The sequence below is a fragment of the Hyperoodon ampullatus genome (genome assembly GCF_949752795.1).
Source record: "Hyperoodon ampullatus genome assembly, chromosome: X".
NCBI classification, from domain to species: domain Eukaryota; kingdom Metazoa; phylum Chordata; class Mammalia; order Artiodactyla; family Ziphiidae; genus Hyperoodon; species Hyperoodon ampullatus.
The window spans coordinates 68,104,637-68,124,143 of record NC_136913.1 but is presented as its reverse complement, the minus strand read 5'-3'; the positions used below and the strand labels follow the sequence as shown (position 1 = coordinate 68,124,143).

The 19,507-nt window shown below is 36.4% G+C and overlaps 1 protein-coding gene across 1 annotated transcript in view; it reads left to right on the top strand.

The window, feature by feature from the left end:
• Positions 1–361: 361 nt before the first annotated feature.
• Positions 362–19,507, top strand: part of BRWD3 (bromodomain and WD repeat domain containing 3) — a gene marked incomplete at both ends in the record, with an annotated part of 116,692 nt that continues 97,546 nt past the window's right edge. The window contains 6 exons of the mRNA XM_079727528.1: positions 362–392; positions 527–585; positions 788–817; positions 1,219–1,278; positions 11,891–12,041; positions 13,406–13,504. Of these exons, the coding sequence (XP_079583654.1) occupies positions 362–392; positions 527–585; positions 788–817; positions 1,219–1,278; positions 11,891–12,041; positions 13,406–13,504 (430 nt within the window). The remainder of the gene's footprint in view (positions 393–526; positions 586–787; positions 818–1,218; positions 1,279–11,890; positions 12,042–13,405; positions 13,505–19,507) is intronic.

Here is a 19,507-nt window from a genome sequence, read left to right as displayed (position 1 = left end):
ACTGGAGGATGCATTAGTGCCTCTGGCGGTGAACAACGAGCGCTGCAGGTCCCTCTCACAGTTTTTACCCTCCCCTCTCTCCACCCCCTTTGCCTCCGCCCACCCCTCCGCCACTTCGGCTCCTCCCTCCTCTTCTCTCTCTCCCTCTCCTTCCTCCTCCGCCTCCTCAGCTCTTGGGCTAGAATATCTATGGGTCGAAACGTGATGCGATGAATCCGAGAGAGACCGAAACTGGGACGAGGAGTGCGGCGGAAGCGGCGGGACTCCTGGGCATGGGGGCTTCACCACAATAGAGGCAGCATCCCCACCCGCCCCCGCCAGCCCCTCTGGAGCAAATCCCCCAAACCCCTTCGGGAAAAGGATGGCGGCGGCACCTACCCAGATCGAAGCCGGTGGGTAGCTGTGTCTGGGGGCTAAGAGGATGGGGGCTTAGCGCGACGGCTGTCAGTTTCTTTTGAAAAAGCTTCTATTTTTTCTTCTTTGCCTCCCTCTCAACCTCTTCCCCCCCCCCCCCCACCTTCCTCAGAGCTGTATTACCTGATCGCTAGATTCTTGCAGTCCGGACCCTGCAACAAATCCGCTCAGGTGAGAAGGGGAAGGAGATCTGGGAGTCTTGGGGAATGGTCCCAGTGGGGAAATCGAGGCAGCGGGGTGTGCGGTTCCGCTGTGGGTGAGGGAAAGGCCGGCCTTGAGTAGCCCTGCCGTCAGCGGCTGGGTTCAGTTTGGGGAGGGAGGAATGGGTCGATGGCCCGAGCTGCCCTCATATCCGTGTTTCCCTTTTGCTCAGGTGCTAGTGCAGGAGCTCGAGGAGCATCAGGTACGCAGCCCCTTCGGGAAGAGGTGGGGACGGTTGGGGTGAGACTGGAGGAAGGGCAAGTAAGGGGCGGAGGGCTAGGGCCGGGAGGAAGGCTTGGATCTGGGCACTCATAGCTGTTGTCACAGTGGTGAACCGGCTTCTTTCCTCAAAAGGGGCGGATATCGCTGGGGTCTTAACTCGCCCCCTCTTTATGCCTGTGGGAGGTGTTTTTTCAGGATTTCCTCCTCCTCGGCCTCCTTCCCCCCACACTCATCTAGCTCTGAGACAACAGCTATCAGGCCAACAGCAATAAAGACGCCAAAGGGTCGAGGACCCGGACCCAAACTGGGTCGGGTTGATGCGGAGCAGAGGCTTGGCCTTTATCGTTGCCCCCTCCCCCCTTTCTTTTCGCCGGCCCCCAGCTTATTCCGCGCCGCTTAGACTGGGAGGGGAGAGAGCACCGAAGAAGCTTCGAGGATCTGGTGAGTAAAGTTTTCATTTCAACTTAACCCAACTCTTTCTCCACTCCCTCCCCACCTTGTTCCCCCAACCCGCCCCCGACCCTTCAACCTACGCGGCTCTGGAGCTCAGTGCTGAGCCGAAGAACTGTCCCTTCCCCCCTCCCGGCGAGTCGGAGAAAGGGTACCTTGCCCTCCCCTTGGCCTCGTTTGTTTCCACCCGAAAACTTTGAAGAATGTGAACTGGTTATCAGAGATGCCGTATTGTGGATTATGAATATTTTACAAACATCGAGAAAGGCCCATTGTAGGGGGGAAAGGGAGAGAAACCAGGGGGTTATCTTGGGGCACGTACCAAGGACTGACGCTGGCCAATGACAGCGTTGGTAACAGCCCGGAGTTCCGGATTAGTGGAAGAAAACTGCTTTCTGGTTGGTCCTGGCTTGAAATACGGGAACAGAGGCCAGGCTGTTTTTTTTTTTTTTTTTTCTTGGTCTGGGGGCGGTGGGCCGCACGGCAGAGGTGGTTCAGGAGGGGAGTTGACGGACCAGGGACTAGGGAAAAACGACACAATTAAAAATAATAGCATCAAGCTAATTTCAAAATTTGCCGGGCGTTAGATAATCGACTACGGAATAAAAGCATAATCGTTGTATATCTCAGATTGTAGAAAATAGCTCATCAAATCATTATTAAATCGCGTTTATGCAGTTAACAGTTTCACTAAATAAGAACGGTGGATTATGAGCTTTTTGAGAATTGACGAAACACGATTTTGGATTTACAAGGAAACAACGATGGTCATATGTTAAAATAGAATATACTTTAGTAAAGGACCAAAAGCATTGGATTGACTGTTGTTTGTTCAGCAAATATAATTCATAGTGTAAATGCACCTTCTGTTCGGCATTGACACACACAAAAAGGTGATCCTTTTTATTTTTGGGAGGATGTTCCCTTGTGTTAGCCACTGGCACAGTCAGTTGGAAGGAAATGAAAGGAGAAAGGGGTGATGTTACTAAAATCTAAGTTCAGCTATCTTTCCTTCCAGTAAGATCCAAACAGAGGAAAGTCAGACAAAGTTAAAGAAAGTTGGAGGGGTATGGTAGACTCTAAATATAAATAAAATGATTTAAAATTTGCTTCCATCAGGAAATAAATTCAAAAGTAATTTAAACAATATTTAAATTACTTTGGTGTTAATTTGATATTTTTCTTTGTATTAAATTACAAGAATGAGGCCATGCTAATTATCACCAAATCTACTGACTAAATTTTTTTTAGTTTTGCAAAGCACAGAAAATGGTATAATAATTATGATAAAGATAAACTCAACCATCTGTAATATTAATGGTAAAAAGTTCTCGGATGGATAAAAAATATTTTTGAAAAACTGCATGCATTACCAGTTTAATTTGTAGTCAGACTTTTTGTTGGACTGAAGTTCTTTCAAAAAAAGGGCAAAAACAACAGTGCTTGCCGGTATGTTTTAATACTTTATGACTAATGTGGTTTTGAAGATAGAGTTTTATACTGAGGTGTATTGACAATATTTTTGTTTATATTTATTTGTTTCTAAGTAGACCATTTTAAGCAAGTAACATTTTATAAAAGGAAAAAGCTTTTTAAAAATTAACTTGACAGTGGCAAAATGTAAATGAGCATCAAAATGATTAAAAATAGTCTCCTAACCACACACATGCATACACACACACACACACACACACACACACAGAGAGAAAAAAAAAAAACAAAGCCCAGTTTACTAGACTTCCTTTCCTTATATTGTAAAGGCATATTTTCATGTAATTGTAATCAATGTCCACTTTATGCTTTATATTTTCTTAGGTAACAGTTTCACATATACTTATCTATATTTGAATAGTCATTGTTATTTTAATGGCAAGGAAAGATTCGGTTGTTTTTAAGTTGCTGTGATTAGAACTCAATTGCTAGTTGAACATTTGGTTTACTTCCAGTTTTTCACTAATATCTTTGCATAGTTAAGTAGTCTTTCTGCTTTTTTCCTTTTTTTTTCTTTTCTTTTTTTTCAGTTGTTTTTCTGGGCTATATTTCTGAAGTGGAGTTATCAGGTCAAGGGACTCATCCATTTTTTAGCTTTTGCTATATATTATAAAATTATTGTCCAGAAGATTATCCTAATTTATAATGTAACCATCTAGATACTTAGAATGAATTTTTAAAATATTTAAAAATCTTTTGGTGGCTTTAATAGGTGAAAATAGTCCTCAATTGAGTTAATTGGTTCTTTTTCCCATTATTAGTGAGGCTTAAACTTTAACAAGTTATTTTTTTAATTGTCATTAATCCATTTGTATATCCCTACATATACTTGATTTTCACCTTTATCTTTTTAATTTATTATTTTTATAATTCCTTATACATTTTTAATTTTTATATACACAGAATTTCTTCTATTGTTTGACTGTTATCTATGGATTAGTGTTATCTGTTTTGTTTTTAATTTACTTTTTGTATTGTACATATAGGTTTTTATTTTTCCACACCAGGATCCAATTTTTGTAGGGATATTACATTTTGATAATATGGTCTTATTTTTAGTCCTATGTCTGTTCTCTGCCTATAGATTTCTTTGTAAGGGAAGATGAGGCAGGGCTGAGAATTGAACAGAAGGAAAAGAAGTGGCTGAGAACTGAGTGTGCAGTGTTTGATTGCTAGATTCATCAGTCGTACTGTTGATAAAAATTATTTCAAATCTGACTTGAGATTTTGAGTGGCTTCATTGTAGGAGAGATGGATTTTTTTCTTGGGGTAGGTTTGTTTTGTTTTGTTTTGTTGTGTTGGCCACACCAAGGGGCATGCAGGGTCTTAGTTCCCCACCAGGGATTGAACCTGTGCCCCTGCAGTGGAAGCACAGAGTCCTAACTACTGGACCACCAGGGAAGTCCCGGGGTAGTATTTTTTAAAGTGCTATTAGAACAATGGATTTATACAGTGCGATCTTTGATTTAGCTACATGTTTTGGATTGAAATTTAGGGCAAAGTATTAATTAGTATAATTTTATAGCAGCACTTCAAACTGAAGATGTACTGGGATATACAAAGGAAAGAAGACACATGCATAATAAAGAGGTGAAGGACTATAAACAAGGATATCAAAATACTGAATTGAAGTTGCATAGTCATGTATACTACATACTTGAAACAAAAAGCCTGCCTTTCTGTCCATATGTATATTTTCATTTGAATTGTCTATACTGCTTAACTTGATTTATCTAGAAGAATATTAAGATACTAAGTTAGATTTCTTCAACACTTCATTACTACTGTTACTATTGCATAGCCTAGAAATCCCTATTTTTTCTTTCTTAAATCTGATTTAGTGTTTTACTTATAATTTGGAACACACGGTAAGGTGCTTTTTTGTTAAAGCTGCTTGCAGCCAAGTATTGACATGCCAAGATCTGAGGTGCCTTTAAAAAAAATGAGTCTGAACGTGAAATGTTTGTCAGTTTATGTTGAACTGTAACGTTTTTGATTATGACATTCAAAAAAATTCTAAATTAATTTTCAGAATTTTGTAATGATACAGGGAGAGATTTGAAGTCAGGGTGATTGTTTTTGAAGTTTGATCTGAGTATTTTTCTTTATTTCTGCTTGACTGTTATTTACAGCATAATAGAATTAGATTTGCTTCTTACATCTTAAGGTAGATAATATAAATAAATACAGATGTCCTTTCATTTGCGGTGACCCTGTTGAATTGTTGACTATTTTATTGCTTCCTCCTTGGAGCTTTATTGGGGATGACAAAACAGAGCAGTGAGGGGCGTGTGTGTGTGTGTGTGTGTGTGTGTGTAAACAAATGAACAGTTTTTGTTAATATACAAATTTTATATATTGGAATGGTGAGTTGGAAACATTTTTTAAAGGCATGCTTTAAGATTTTTGAATCACTGTATGGGTACTCCTATCATAAAACTGAACCAAAGACATAATTATCTTTAGGTGTGGTATATATTTTTACATTTATTCAGCATTTTTCAAATGTAGACTTGAAAGCACCAATTAGTGCTTACATTTGGAGTGACATAGATTTTATTACCTTCATTTTATATTCAAAAGACTTGAAGCAGTTTTCTGCTATTTAAAAAACTTTGGTCAAGATTGTATGTTCACCGCTGTCTTTAGAAATAGTACATCTATGGTGATATATGTCATTATAAGAATTTACATCTGCATTTAACATATTTGACTTTAAAAATGTTTTCACATTATCTCATTTGATCCTCACCAACTGCTTTAAAACACTGTATTTGAATTCCAGACATACCTGCATTTTTTTCTTACCTTACCCAGCTCTTGTTCTCTAGTTACTAGTAATAGCTTAAATTGTCTATTAGAACTGTAGAATGATCTTTGAGTGCTGGTAGCATGGTTATTGCATCTCTAAGTGTGGAAGCAATTTAAGCATGTGTGATTTATTAACTGTTATGTGGACACAGCCATAGTTAGGAGGAACAGAATGCATCATGGGAAACCAAAAAGCATGTGCTGCTTGACTCCCGTGTGGATATAATGTTAACTGATAGGTATTATGGCAGGCAGCAGTCAGTGTCTGTAAACTGGTATTCCTCACTACTGATTGGCTTGAGCCACGTGTACGCTCTTTTCTTTCTTTTTTGTTTGTTTTACCTATTCATCTGGATTGATCACTGGCTTTTTTTTTCCACAATTGGGCTCTAGAAACATACTTTCAATGATTAAAATCCTTTTGGAGATTTAGCACCAGTTCTAGGAAAACTGCTATCTCAGTACAAATAAGATGGTATTAAGGAAACGAAGAGAGCTGCTGTTAAAGAGTAAGAATTTGGATTGTGTGAATGTTTCTTATCAAATTTTGTCCAGAAAGCACCTTTGTGACATTTGAATATTAGTTTAGTTTGTGTGTTTTTGTTGAAGTTTTACTGATGTTGGTTATTGACTGATTAATAATTTTTTTGTAGGGAGCAAAATAGTAATTTAAAGTCAACTTAGTGTTTGTGTCATATTTTAGAGATGCCTTTGTTTGACATTTCTCAAATAGGATTTTGTGGGTAGTAGAAAAGGCCATAAGATTTAGTCCAGGAGATAGTCATTACTTGCTGAGCCACCCCAGGCAAGTTACTTAACCTCTCAGAGATTCAGTTTCCTCATTTATAAAAGAAAAACCCCTACCTGTTTTGCAAGGTTGTTGTGTGGACCAAATGAGTTAAATATGAAAGAATGCAAATGAGTTGGTTACTACATTTTACTACATTTTAAATATAGGACAGAGAGTTTGAATGGTTAGCATTAAAATCTGAAGAACTATGACCCCAGAATTTATGTTTTATTTGGTAATTGGCTAATTATCACCACCCAATTTTCCTAATATTTTTTATAAGGTAAGGGGCATATAAAATAGTACCATTAAAAACGCATTTAGGGCTTCCCTGGTGGCGCAGTGGTTGAGAGTCCGCCTGCCGATGCAGGGGACACGGGTTCGTGCCCCGGTCCGGGAAGATCCCACATGCCGCGGAGCGGCTAGGCCCGTGAGCCGTGGCCGCTGAGCCTGCGCGTCCGGAGCCTGTGCTCCGCAGCGGGAGAGGCAACAACAGTGAGAGGCCCGCGTACCGCAAAAAAAAAAAAAAAAAGCATTTAAAAAGTGTCAGAATTGAGCCCAAAATGAGTGTCTTTGAAGTGCATCTGTGTTAAGCAAGGAATGATCACTAGGTGAAAATATATTTAGTGTTATTTGCATTTTTATGAATTACAGAAAAGTAATTCAATATGATACTGGTATAGTATTAACTCATTTTTAAGAAGTGGGAGGTATGTTTTTCCCATGTCTTGTTGCAGGGATCCTCAACCCTTCTGACTGATCTCTTCTTATCCTAATCTTATTTTCTATACATTATTGACAATTTATTTCTTGTGTTTTAAATTACCTTGTTGAAGATGTTTTCTTATGCCTTTTAGTATCTACCATGGTGCTTTATAATTAGCTGGTTCTTAGTTATTACTTGTTCAATTTTCTTAACTTTTTTAGAAGTGTTTTCTTTTTTTCTTTTTTTTTAAATAAGTCACGGATGTTTGTAGTTTTTTTTAAAATTAATTAATTAATTAATTTTTTTGGCTGTGTTGGGTCTTCGTTTCTGTGCGAGGGCTTTCTATAGTTGCGGCAAGCGGGGGCCACTCTTCATCGCTGTGTGCAGGCCTCTCACTATCGTGGCCTCTCTTGTTGCAGAGCCCACGCTCCAGAGGCGCAGGCTTAGTAGTTGTGGCTCACGGGCCTAGTTGCTCTGAGGCATGTGGGATCTTCCCAGACCAGGGCTGGAACCCGTGTGCCCTGCATTGGCGGGCAGATTCTCAACAACTGCGCTACCAGGGAAGCCCTTAGGAGTGTTTTCATGATATATATTTTTTAGGCTTACTAATCTGCTAGCTAGTATGGAGTTCTTTTTATTGGACCTTTCTCTACTGAGAAACTTCTAGACTGTGGGTGGGTCCCTTGTTCTTCTCTTGATATCATCTGACCTCAGGGTTATAGTACTTTTAGTGCTTTCTTGAGGCAGTATAAACCAGAGAATACTTGAGCCCTACGTGGATTGCTCTGCCTGTCTCATTCCTGAGGAAATCTTAAAACTAATAAAAATAAAAGTAAATGCTATGAACAATGATTAATATTTTCGAAAGAAAATGATAGGAAGTCTTAACACTTTGTAGCCCACCCTGTTAACCAGTGGTATTACTACAATGGAAAGGCCTGCTTTCTTTCCTTTGCTTCCCAGTTTTTCGTTTCTCCTCCTTCAATTTCAGCAAACATTAAAACTCAAATTTTAAATTATAAAGATAATATTGGATTATTGCAGACATTTATATTTTACTGAACAGTATCAAGCAGAAAATAAACTATTAATTTTTTTATATTTTCTTTCATCTTTTTGGTATATGTGTGGGCATTTTTTTCCTTCAAAATCAGATACTCTGGATAGAGTTTTTTATTTTTATTTTTTTTAACTTAATGTTGTGGAGGAGCATCTTAAACGTTGAGGAGATATATGTACTAGTCACTGTGCAAAGTGTGTTTACTGGATGTGGGTGCCTTTCTCTTTGCCTGGAATGCGTTTCCTTCCTTATGTCTGCCTTGTTAACTTTCACTTAGAATTCAGGTATGAAATTGGACAAGAACCCCTACCCCCAGGCTAAATTAGGTACTGTACATTGCTTCCTTAGCTCTATGTACTAAACCTCTGGGCGCTTGTAGATTTGATTTGTTTCTAGCTACTAGTTTGTTTCCCCCACTGGGATTATGGATTTTCTTAGGGCAGCAGTTTAATCTTTCCATTATATCCCTGTACTTCAAATGTCTGAATGAATGAATGCATGAGTGAATGATTTTGTTTTTGTTTTACAAATAATATGAGGTGGTTATCATTACTCCCTGTTTTGCAGATGAGGAAGCTCAGGCTCAGAGAGACTGAATAACTTTGCAGGTCATATAAGTAGGATCCTGGGGATGCTGGAAAAATTCAAATCTAAGACTTTTCTACTGTAGCATACTGCCAGAAGGAGTAACAGCTAGTCAATTTTAGAGCCTGAGTAATCCAGGCTCTTAGACTTCAAAGTACCATGCTTATCTCTACTATACTTATATTGATATATTTAAAGCCTTGCTGTATTTTTCAAAATCTGTTTGTTTCCTGTCCCCAAATATCAAAAAGTCATGTGACTAACTTTATGGATGTTCATTTTCTATTCCCCCCCAAAAAAAAATTTCAAATCTCAGATAAAATGTTTCATTTTACTTCTTCAGCATATGGTCTCAGTTTCATTCTTCATTTTACCTGTGTAGTGTTTTTAGTTAGAAAACAAAACATACAATTTTATTTTCTTTGTTTTTTAGTTACTTGTCTGATCTTATTATTTCGAAAAGCCAAAGGAAGAATGCTATCATGGCTATCTGAAAATTAGTATTTCAAATGTAGCTCTTGGTGCAGTTCTGGCCCCCTGAGATTAGGTACCTTTTGTATTTTATTCAGTGCCCAGCTGGATTCCTTTTAACTAATTATGAGTAGTAGGATCATCTCAGTGAGTTCTCTGGTCTTCTCAGTTGTCATAATGATTCTCAAGTGTGGTAATTTCAGTTGTTAGATTTGCTCTTTAGGTCAGCCAGTGTTCCTATCAAGAAGGTTTATAATCTAGGCTTTGTTTAATTTCTTTCAGTTTATCAAATTTATAGTTTTAATTTTTTGCAGTCTGTGTTACTAATACAAATTTTCAAGGGGGAGAATATGAGAGTAGATGAGCCTTGTTTTAGTTGCTTAATTAATGATTCTGTGTTTTTAAATGATTACTGAGGAATTGATAAAAAATTTATATAACTAGCTGAAAATCAAACATCATTGTTTTTATAAAATGAAGTAGCCAGGGGGCCTAAGTTTAAGATATAAAGATATAATTCTGACAGATTTCTTTAAGAGGGTAATACTAAAAATTCATATCAGAGAACTCCCATTTTCTGGATTATATGTTACTATATATATATATATATATATATATATATATATATATATATATATAGCAAGTTTTAGGGTAGTTAGATTTGTGTAACAAATGAATAACTCTTGAGATGGTAATGAAATGAGGAAAAGAAAATTGATAAAAAAGAAAATGCCACTAAAGACATCAACTACCATTGTGTGTAAAGACTTATAACATTTACTTGGTGAAAAAGTAATGACTGATATCAGAAGCCCAATTTATACAAGACAGTGTTGGGGGAAAAAAGGCACAAACTATTATAGATGTTAATATGCAGTATGTTAAGGCTTTTTTCTTTGAGATATATGTTTTTAGGAGTACTAACTATATTTGCATGTAGGCCTATTTAGGAATGCCCTATTGTGGAGAGAATGAATTACAAACTAGGATTTTAGGACATCAGTGTCTCTAGGTAACAAAAAAAAAAGTCTTTAGATTGAATCATCACGTACTTTCACTTTAATATTACCTGTATATTTTAGTTCTATGTAGTTAATTGCTTGGAAAACAAAACTAGACATGTGTGAAATAACTGAAAGAATTTGCTTGATACTTTGTCCCAATCCAGAAGCTAAACCTTGTAGATGCAAATAATCAGGTTAAGTTGCCATTCTTTTTTTTTTTTTTTTTTAATCTTAGTTCCCTGACCAGAGGTCGAACCCGTGCCCCCTGCAGTGGAAGCATGGAGTCTTAATCACTGTGCCAGGGAAGTCCCATAAGTTGCCATTCTTCCTGACCATCATGACAGTTGCCAGGCCCCAGTGATTTTGGTACATTAAAATTCGTTTTTGCAGGGACTTACGAAAGATAATTGGCAGGAAATAATTTTTTAAAATCACAATAGAATCATTTATTCTCAGATTCCTAAGTACCTGTTGGATTGTAGTTCTTTGACCTGTGGTTCCTAAGAAAACAAAAAAGGCACCCTGATAGGAGAAAGCTTTTTCCTCTGTGAGTTCATATGATATTGCTTATAGGTAGACTTTGGTTTTTATTCATTCATTGATTCAGTGAACCAGTATTTATCAAGAACACACATAATCTCTTCTGGTGATCATTAGGGATGATTTACAAAATTATTCCTTTGTGTTATATTGTTTTTGACTTGGCGGTAATATATTGATATGTGTCCTATGTGATGGTAGGTATATATATGTGTATATATATATATGTATATTTCTCTCTGTAGCACTTATAAAAATTGGCATTGTAACTGTAAGTAGATTTTAGGGCCTTTTGTCAAGATGAGAATGTAGATGTTCTTTTTATCTAAAGATTTTTAATGTTCTAGTTTACTCTTTACTGTTTTAATAATTAGGTATTTATGAAACACATCAGTAACTTTAACATTAGCTTAGATAAAAAATGAAAACCAGTTTCGTTGTTTTATTGTCTCATCCATATCTACATTTGTTAATCATCTTCAGAAATTTACTTGTGTTTTAAAAATGAGTTAATGTTAAAAAATAAATAAAGCACTTGGAGGAAAAAAATGAGTTAATGTTGCAATGAATTTTGAGTACATAGCTTGTTTAGAACATGGTATTTAAAATAATCATTAATTTGATACTTTTTTGAAAACCAATTAACTTTTTTAGGAGAAAGAGTTCTGCTTTAATTAAGCAAATGTGTCCTGTTAATCCTAAAGGGACTTAAGTGAGAGTTTGGTGCAAGTATTACCTTTTGTTTGCATTCTTATCATTTATATAGAATCTAGATTCTCTGATTCTTGATCACTGCTGATCAAGTACTAGTAGAGTTTACCCATCATCTTTGTACTTCTTTGATTTTTAGGCATGCTCCTTTTTGCTGTTTTGTAATGCTTATTGCATTAGATTAACAGCTAAGCAAATGATTTAATCAAGGCACGAAAAAGTAAGTTAAACTGCCATGTCATTTATGTGTTATCATTTGTTTAAATGATGCTTACTTTTTGTAGCTGTTTCTTAAATTTGGTTGAAGTATTAAATATTTAAAATGTTATTTTCCTTGTTTTAAAATTGTACTTTTTTCCATGATGTTTGGTAATGGACTAGATTAATGTTTTTAAACCAAATTTGTTTTCCTGTATTTTACTTATGCTTTTTAGGTGGCAGCCAATGCACACATTCCTCCAGACTACCTCCTTAAAATTTGTGAGCGGATTGGTCCCTTACTAGATAAGGAGATCCCTCAGAGTGTTCCTGGGGTACAGACATTACTAGGCGTTGGTCGGCAGTCTCTGTTACGGGATGCCAAAGGTAAGATTTTTACAGTTTTTAGAGGAAGGAGTCAAGAGTAGTGTATTTTTATGTTAATTAAATGTCCCCATGCTTTTCTAAATACTAATTTTCTTTTAGTTTTTCTTATCTTGCCAACCTTGTTTTTATTTTCCTAGTGTACAAGTAAATTTTTAGAGGCCTAAATGGATCCCTTTTCTGTAAAACAGTGAATACTATAGAGGTAAAGACTATAAAATATCTTTGTAATCCTATGGAATAGAAATCTCAAAAGATTGCTGCTCTGATTAGTACAGTATAAATACATAAAATATTCTTTCATTACATTTTGATGTTCTTAATCTTTGAGTCTTGATATCATCCTAATCACATTGGGTACTTCATAACAGGTAAATAAAAATTATGATATGTAACTATGTTTATAATTAAAAATATTTAAAAAATCAATCCATCAGCATTCAGTAACAGTTTCTCTACTCCACTATTTTTCAGTCTTTTACAGATTTCTCCCAAAGTTTTACACGGAACCCCCATATGTAAATTATATAGATAGAATTTTCTGAACATAAAAATGTGAAATTAGGCGTTTAGGATGACTTAGTGAATTAAATACTTCAGGTCTAGCAACCAATTTATTTCTATGTTTTGTTTTTTTACCATAATGTTTTAAAAATCCTAATTTACAAATATAAATAGTTACATAAATGATGTCAGTTTTTAAATATCTCATTTTATAATTTAAGGAAATTCTTCAATTCAGTTAATTTGAAACCTTTCAAGAGAGTAGTAGAATATTTTTGTTTCAAATTTGAATTATTAGGAATATTTCATATTTGCTTGAATTTTTTGACATAAACATTAAAGATAAAAAACACAACTATTTTTACTCAATTATCATCTGATATGCAGTGTAACAACCTGTCATGGCACAGCTGGCAGGCGCTCCATAACATGAGCATACACGAAGTATAAATGTTTCTGAATTTTACCTGGCATACTTGTGCTGTATTCATTTCCTTGCTTATACAGTTTTATATGAGAAGATGTGTATAAGCCTAAAGATCAAGAAGGGGACAAATGTAAACTTAAAACCTTATTAATCCATGAGATATTTACATAAGATTCAAATATATGTATAATAAAAGCTTTGGTTCTATATCAGCATGAAAATAAAATATCCTGATGACAATATTAAGGCATTGGTGTTTACCTATCATAATATAGATTATAACACTTTTAAACATATGCATGTTATTTCTTATTGTTGTTTTAATAGTTAAAAATGTATTTCAATAAATAAAATTGAAAACAGATATTTGCCTCTGGGGTACAGTTAAAAGAAAACTGTTCTATTCCTTGACTGACTTTTGAATCTTTTTGTATAGACTGTAAGAGTATACTATGGAATGGCTCTGCTTTTGCAGCTCTACATAGAGGCAGACCTCCAGAACTACCTGTAAATTATGTGAAACCTCCAAATGTGGGTGAGTAATGTCCATGTGAGTTATAAACATATTCTTAATTTGTTCCTTCCTGAACTCATTATACAGCCAAAAATACATACCAGAATTAAATTTGAAGTATAAACAAACTGCTTACATTCTTGAAGAGTTTCATGGTTGGTCCAGATTTTTTAAAGCATTTTTTTTTTTTTTTGCGATATGTGGGCCTCTCACTGTTGTAGCCTCTCCCGTTGCGGAGCACAGGCTCCAGACGCGCAGGCTCAGTGGCCATGGCTCACGGGCCCAGCTGCTTAGCGGCATGTGGGATCTTCCCGGACCAGGGCACGAACCCATGTCCCCTGCATCGGCAGGCGGACTCTAAACCACTGTGCCACCAGGGAAGCCCTAAAGCATTTTTATGTAAAGCAAATATAATCATGGTTTTGTAAAAGGTAACCTTTTTTTAAAATTCATTTTCTTTCTTTCCCTTCCCCTCCTCTCCTCTCCTCCTCCCCTTCCCCTCCTCCCCCTCCCCCGTCCCCTCGTCCTCCCCTCCTCCTTCTCTCCCTTCCCCTTCCCCTCCCTTCCACTCCTCTCCTCTCCTGTCTTCCCTCCCTTTCTTTCTTTCTTTTCTCCTTCCTTCCTTCCTTTCTTTCTCTCTTTCTTCCTTCCTTCCTTCCTTTCTTCCTTTCTTCCTTTTCTTTCTTCCTTTCTTCCTTTCTCCCTTTCTCTCCTCTCCTCTCCTCTCCTTCTCTCTCTCTTTCTCTCCCTTTCTTTCTTTCTCTTTCTCCCTTTCTCTGCTTCTCTCTCTTCTTTCTTTCTTTCTCTCTCTCTTTCTTTCTTTCTTTCTTTCTTTCTTTCTTTCTTTCTTTCTTTCTTTCTTTCCTCTTAGCAGAAGCATTTCCTTTTTTATATATTTCAGGTGTTTTTTACCATATGGATGTCTAGTTACATATTTCTGTGCTGAGCTCAAAGATTTTACAGGGAACTATGTAAAGATAGATTTCAGAAGGAAGCAAAAGTACATTCTGCTTACAGCTGCTTGCCAAACTTATAATTATGTAATAAATTTTATGTCTTTATTAAAAGAAAAAAATCACCCTTCCCACTTGTAGTTTACTGAAATTCACATGTCCCGTTCATATTATTCCTGGGTCATCTCTGGCCAGACCATTATGAAGAAATAATAGTAGTGGTTCCCAAGGAGATCTAGCTAACAAAACCATTTATACTAAAGTTAATTCTTGTGAAGAATGTAGAGAACCAGGCAGCTAGATGAGTAACTGCCACTCTTTTCCTATTTTCTCACTCTTCTGAAAAATCACATTATTTTATATAGTGCCTAGTGCCTAGAGAATATGCCTTAAATTCAAATTGAAAAATAAGATTTTCAATTTTTTAAGGAATACTATTTTATATAATTAGCTTATAGAACTTATTTACCCAAAGAGGTTAAATAAATTTAGACTAGAAATAATTTTTTAAAATATTTAGATGAAGTCATTGATAAAGATTCATAAGTTTTATTAAGATAAATTGGATTCTTTGATATATATTGCTAACACTACTCTTCCATAGCATGGATATTACTGGAAAAAGTAGACTACTGGGTTGGGTCTAATTGGACATGGTGTTTTTAACTTTTTTTTTTTTTCATTTTCAGCGGCAGTTTGTTTACCATCCAGAATTTTCTGGTGTTCACTTTTCCCTTAAGCTTTATTCATAATTAATTTATTGAATTGAATTGAGATAGCTTTTATTTTTCATGCATTTATTTATGTTCAAAATATATAATAGTCTTAGTCGTACTATCAACATTGTTTATATGCTTTATACTTCCTTCAGTGGTCACATGTGAAGCACTGAAGAGCAGCCTGTAGAGTATTAGGTTTTCAATATTTCTTTATTCTTTCTTTCCTTCTCTCTCTCTCTTTTTTTTTTTTTTTTTTTTTTTTTGCGGTACACGGGCCTCTCACTGTTGTGGCCTCTCCCGTTGCGGAGCACAAGCTCCGGATGCACAGGCTCAGTGGCCATGGCTCATGGGCCTAGCCGCTCCACGGCACGTGGGATCTTCCCGGACCGGGCACGAACCCATGTCCCCTGCATTGGCAGGCAGACTCTCAATCACTGCATCACCAGGGAGGCCCTCTTTCTCTTTTTTTAAATATTTATTTATTTGGCTGAACCCGGTCTTAGTTGTGGCACGCGAGATCTTCATTGCCTCTTGTGGGATATTTAGTTGTGGCATGTGGGATCTAGTTCCCTGACTAGGGATTGAACCCAGGCCCCCTGCATTGGGAGCATGGAGTCTTAACCACTGGACCAGCAGGGAAGTCCCTTTTTCCTTCTCTTTTAAAAAATTCTTTCTACTGTGCATATACATTCAAACTTCTGTTGGTTTTGTACAGTAAATGCTTCACATTCTGACTTAATTATTTTGTTATTCATAATGATAATTGCTTAGGAATTTTAGTGTCCCTGTCACTGATGCTTTCACTTTCTTAAATCTGCCATGTTATTTGGGGATGAGCTATTGAAATAGAGATAACTCAATCATGATGTATTTTCATGTAGTATATACTAGTCAAGATACTTAAGTTCAACATATTTAGAATTCAGAACCTGATAAAAACTCAGGGGAGTTGACTACGAAAGTAAACAAGATGAGTAGAAAATCTTTTAAAATTTGTTATTTGAGACAGTTTTCTCATTGTGGGGTACAGTTTTCCATAGCTACTTTAAAATCAATTTTATAGTTTCCCTGTATAAATAAAACTTAATCATGAAGGTAAGTCTTGAAGGTTTTATCAAAGAATCTTAGCACTAGAAAGAACTTTTAGCGACACTGTTTCTTGATAAAAGGGTTCCTTGGTCAAGTAAATGTGGAAAACACTAAGTTTAAAAAAATACAGAAACAAATGAATGCATGTAGGACTGCTCAGATCCTTTCATATGCTGAAACGCATTGTGAATCACCTTAAGGGGAGCATTATCTAAGTAATTTGACAGTGGAAATCCTTTTCCCAGAACACCTGTAACATTCTGAAAGTTTCCTGGGAACAGATTTGGGAGACTGGGTTGCAAACCGCTGTTTAGAGCAGAAAAATCCAAAGCCCAGAGAAGTATGTGACTGGCATACGTTACACTGCTTGCCTTCCAGTCTATTTCTAAACCATTTCATGGGGAATTCCCTGGTGGTCCAGTGGTTAGGACTCCACATTCTCACTGCCGAGAGAGCCCAGGTTCAATCCCTGGTTGGGGAACTAAAATCCCACAAGCTGTGTGGGGTGGCCAAAGGAAAAAAAAAACATTTCATGGTCAGATGTTACCAATACTTCCTTTTATAAAAGATCTACACTTAGAACTCAAAAGATAAAGGATTAGCCACATTACTTTTATTTTTTAAGTCATATATTATGGTATATGTATGATTTACATAAAAAGGTTCTCCCCCCATTTTTTTTGACCACGCCGCATGACTTGTGGGATCTTAGTTCCCCCAACAGGGATCAAACCTGTCCTGGCAGTGAAAGCCCTGAGTCCTAACCACTGGACCACCAGGGAATTCCCAAGTTCTGCCTTTTTAAGTGTGCAGTTCAATGAGTTTTGACAAATGAATACATTTGTATAACCACCACCAACACAATAAAAATATGGAACATTTTTATCACCCCTTAAATTCATTTCATGCCTCATTGCAGTCAATCCCCTATTCCTCAATCCCTGGAAACCACTCATCTATCACTGTACTTTTGCCTTATTTAGAATGTCATCTAAACGAAATTATGTAGTATGTAGCCTTTTGTGTCTGTTTGATTTCGCTTAGACCTAATTCTTTTTTTATTCATGCATATCATTTCACCAAGTTGTATTCTGTTGTATAGATACACTGGATTCTGTTTGTCCATTCATCTATTGATGGACATTTGGGTTGTTCCAGATTTTGGCTATTATAAATAAAGACCTATAAATATTCTTGTACAGGTTGTTGCATGAACATCTGTTTTCATTTCTCTGGGTGAATAGCTAGGTAGTGGATTGTTGGATCATATGGTAAGTGCAGGTTTAACTTTAAGACACTATCAAATTATTTCAAAAGTAGCTATCGCATTTTGTATTCCTACTAGCAATGTATAATTTTAGAATTAGCTTCTCAATTTCTATAAAAAGAAGCAACTGAGACTTTGTTTGGGATTACATTGAATTTGTAGATCAATTTGGGGAAAATTCACATCTTAACATTGAGCCTTTCATTCCAGGAACATAGTATAATTCTCCGTTTATTTAGGTCTTTTTAAATTTCTCACAGCAATGTTTTGTGAAATTTTTCCCTAAGGGTTTCTGATGCTATTTTAAATTGTGTATTTTTAAATTTCAGTTCCCAGTTGTTGTTAGTAAACACAGTGTTTTTTTTTTTTTTGTATATTGCTAATCCAAAATTCTCTAACTAGATCTAATAGCCTTTTTTTCTTTTTTGACATTCTTTGAGATTTTCTACATGGATAATCATGTTGTCCACAAATAAAGACAGGTTCACTTTATCCTTTATAATCTTTTATGCCTTATAGTGCTTTTTTTTTTTTTTTTTGCCTTGAACTGTTAGTACCTCAAGTACAATTGTGAATTGAAGTGGTAAGACTGGATGTTCTTGCCTTATTCCTGATCTTACAGGGAAAGCAGTCAATCTTTCACCATTAAGTATGATTGTAGATGCTCTTTATCAGGTTGAGGATGTTCCCTTCTATTCCTACTTCCTTTTTTAAAAAAAAAACTTATTTTATTTTTGGTTGCGTCGGGTCTTATTTGTGGCACGTGGGATCTTTCATTGCATTGCACGGGCTCTCTCTAGTTGTGGTGTGCGGGCTCCAGAGCTCAGGGGCTCACTAGTTGTGGCACACGGGTTCCAAAGCATGTGGGCTCTGTAATTGTGGTGCGTGGGCTCAGTAGTTGCGGCTCATGGGCTTAGTTGCCCTGCAGCATGTGGGATCTTAGTTCCCCGACCAGGGATCGAACCTGCATCCCTTGCATTGGAAGGTGGATTCTTAACCACTGGACTACCAGGGAAGTCCCTATTCCTACTTTCTGTAGAATTTTTATTGTAAACAGATATGTCCCACGTTTAAAATTTTATTCAGTATAGTTGGAATTGTACCAGTTATTTCTTGGCACTCACTTTAACTGGTATTTCATATAGTATAGTGCTACCCAATAGAACTTTCAGTGATTATGGAAATGTTCTATCCTGTCATATCCAAAACAGTAGCCACTAGTCACATGTGGCTATTGTATCTGAGGTCTAAGTTTTTAATTTTATGGGACTTTAAGTAATTTGACATTTAGTAACTGCATAAAGCCAATGGACAGTGCAGATCTAGACCAGTGTGGGAATCCATAAGCAGCCCTCTGGATAGGTGCATAATTTGGTAATAATATATTGCCTAATGATTTACTTTATATACTTAACCTGGAATGTTTCCAATTTTTGTACTTAGAAACTGCCTTTAGCTTTTCCTATTATGATTTTAGTAACTCACTTTAAAGATCACATTGTGCCACTTCTTTCCAATGAAAGTTTTACGATTGTCTCTGGCCCAAACCAATAAAATTCTGACCTTATCTGGACTCTCTACTATATTGGATTATTTATTCAAATGTTCCCATCTTTTGTGCAGTTAATCAGCAATGTTATTTAGTAATTTAATGAAATGGAGGAGAGGGAGCATGGGAATGGAATTTGGGAGTTAATTCCCAGATTACATTCTCCAGACTAACAGCTGTAATACTTTAAATATATGTGTACTTAAATTTACCAGGAATGAATTTCCAAATTCCTATAGGGCAAGACCAACAATGCCTATATTTACATTATTACAGGTCTAAGCTCCAGTCATGCCACCTCATTAGCTGTATGCTTGACTAATCAAGTTGGTTTTGCATTGTGTCAAATTAAATCAGAGGAAAAACATTGAACTAAATTCAAAACAGTACTTTTCATATTAAGTCCCTGTCTTATTCTTTTTTTCTTAACTTTTTTAAATTGAAGTA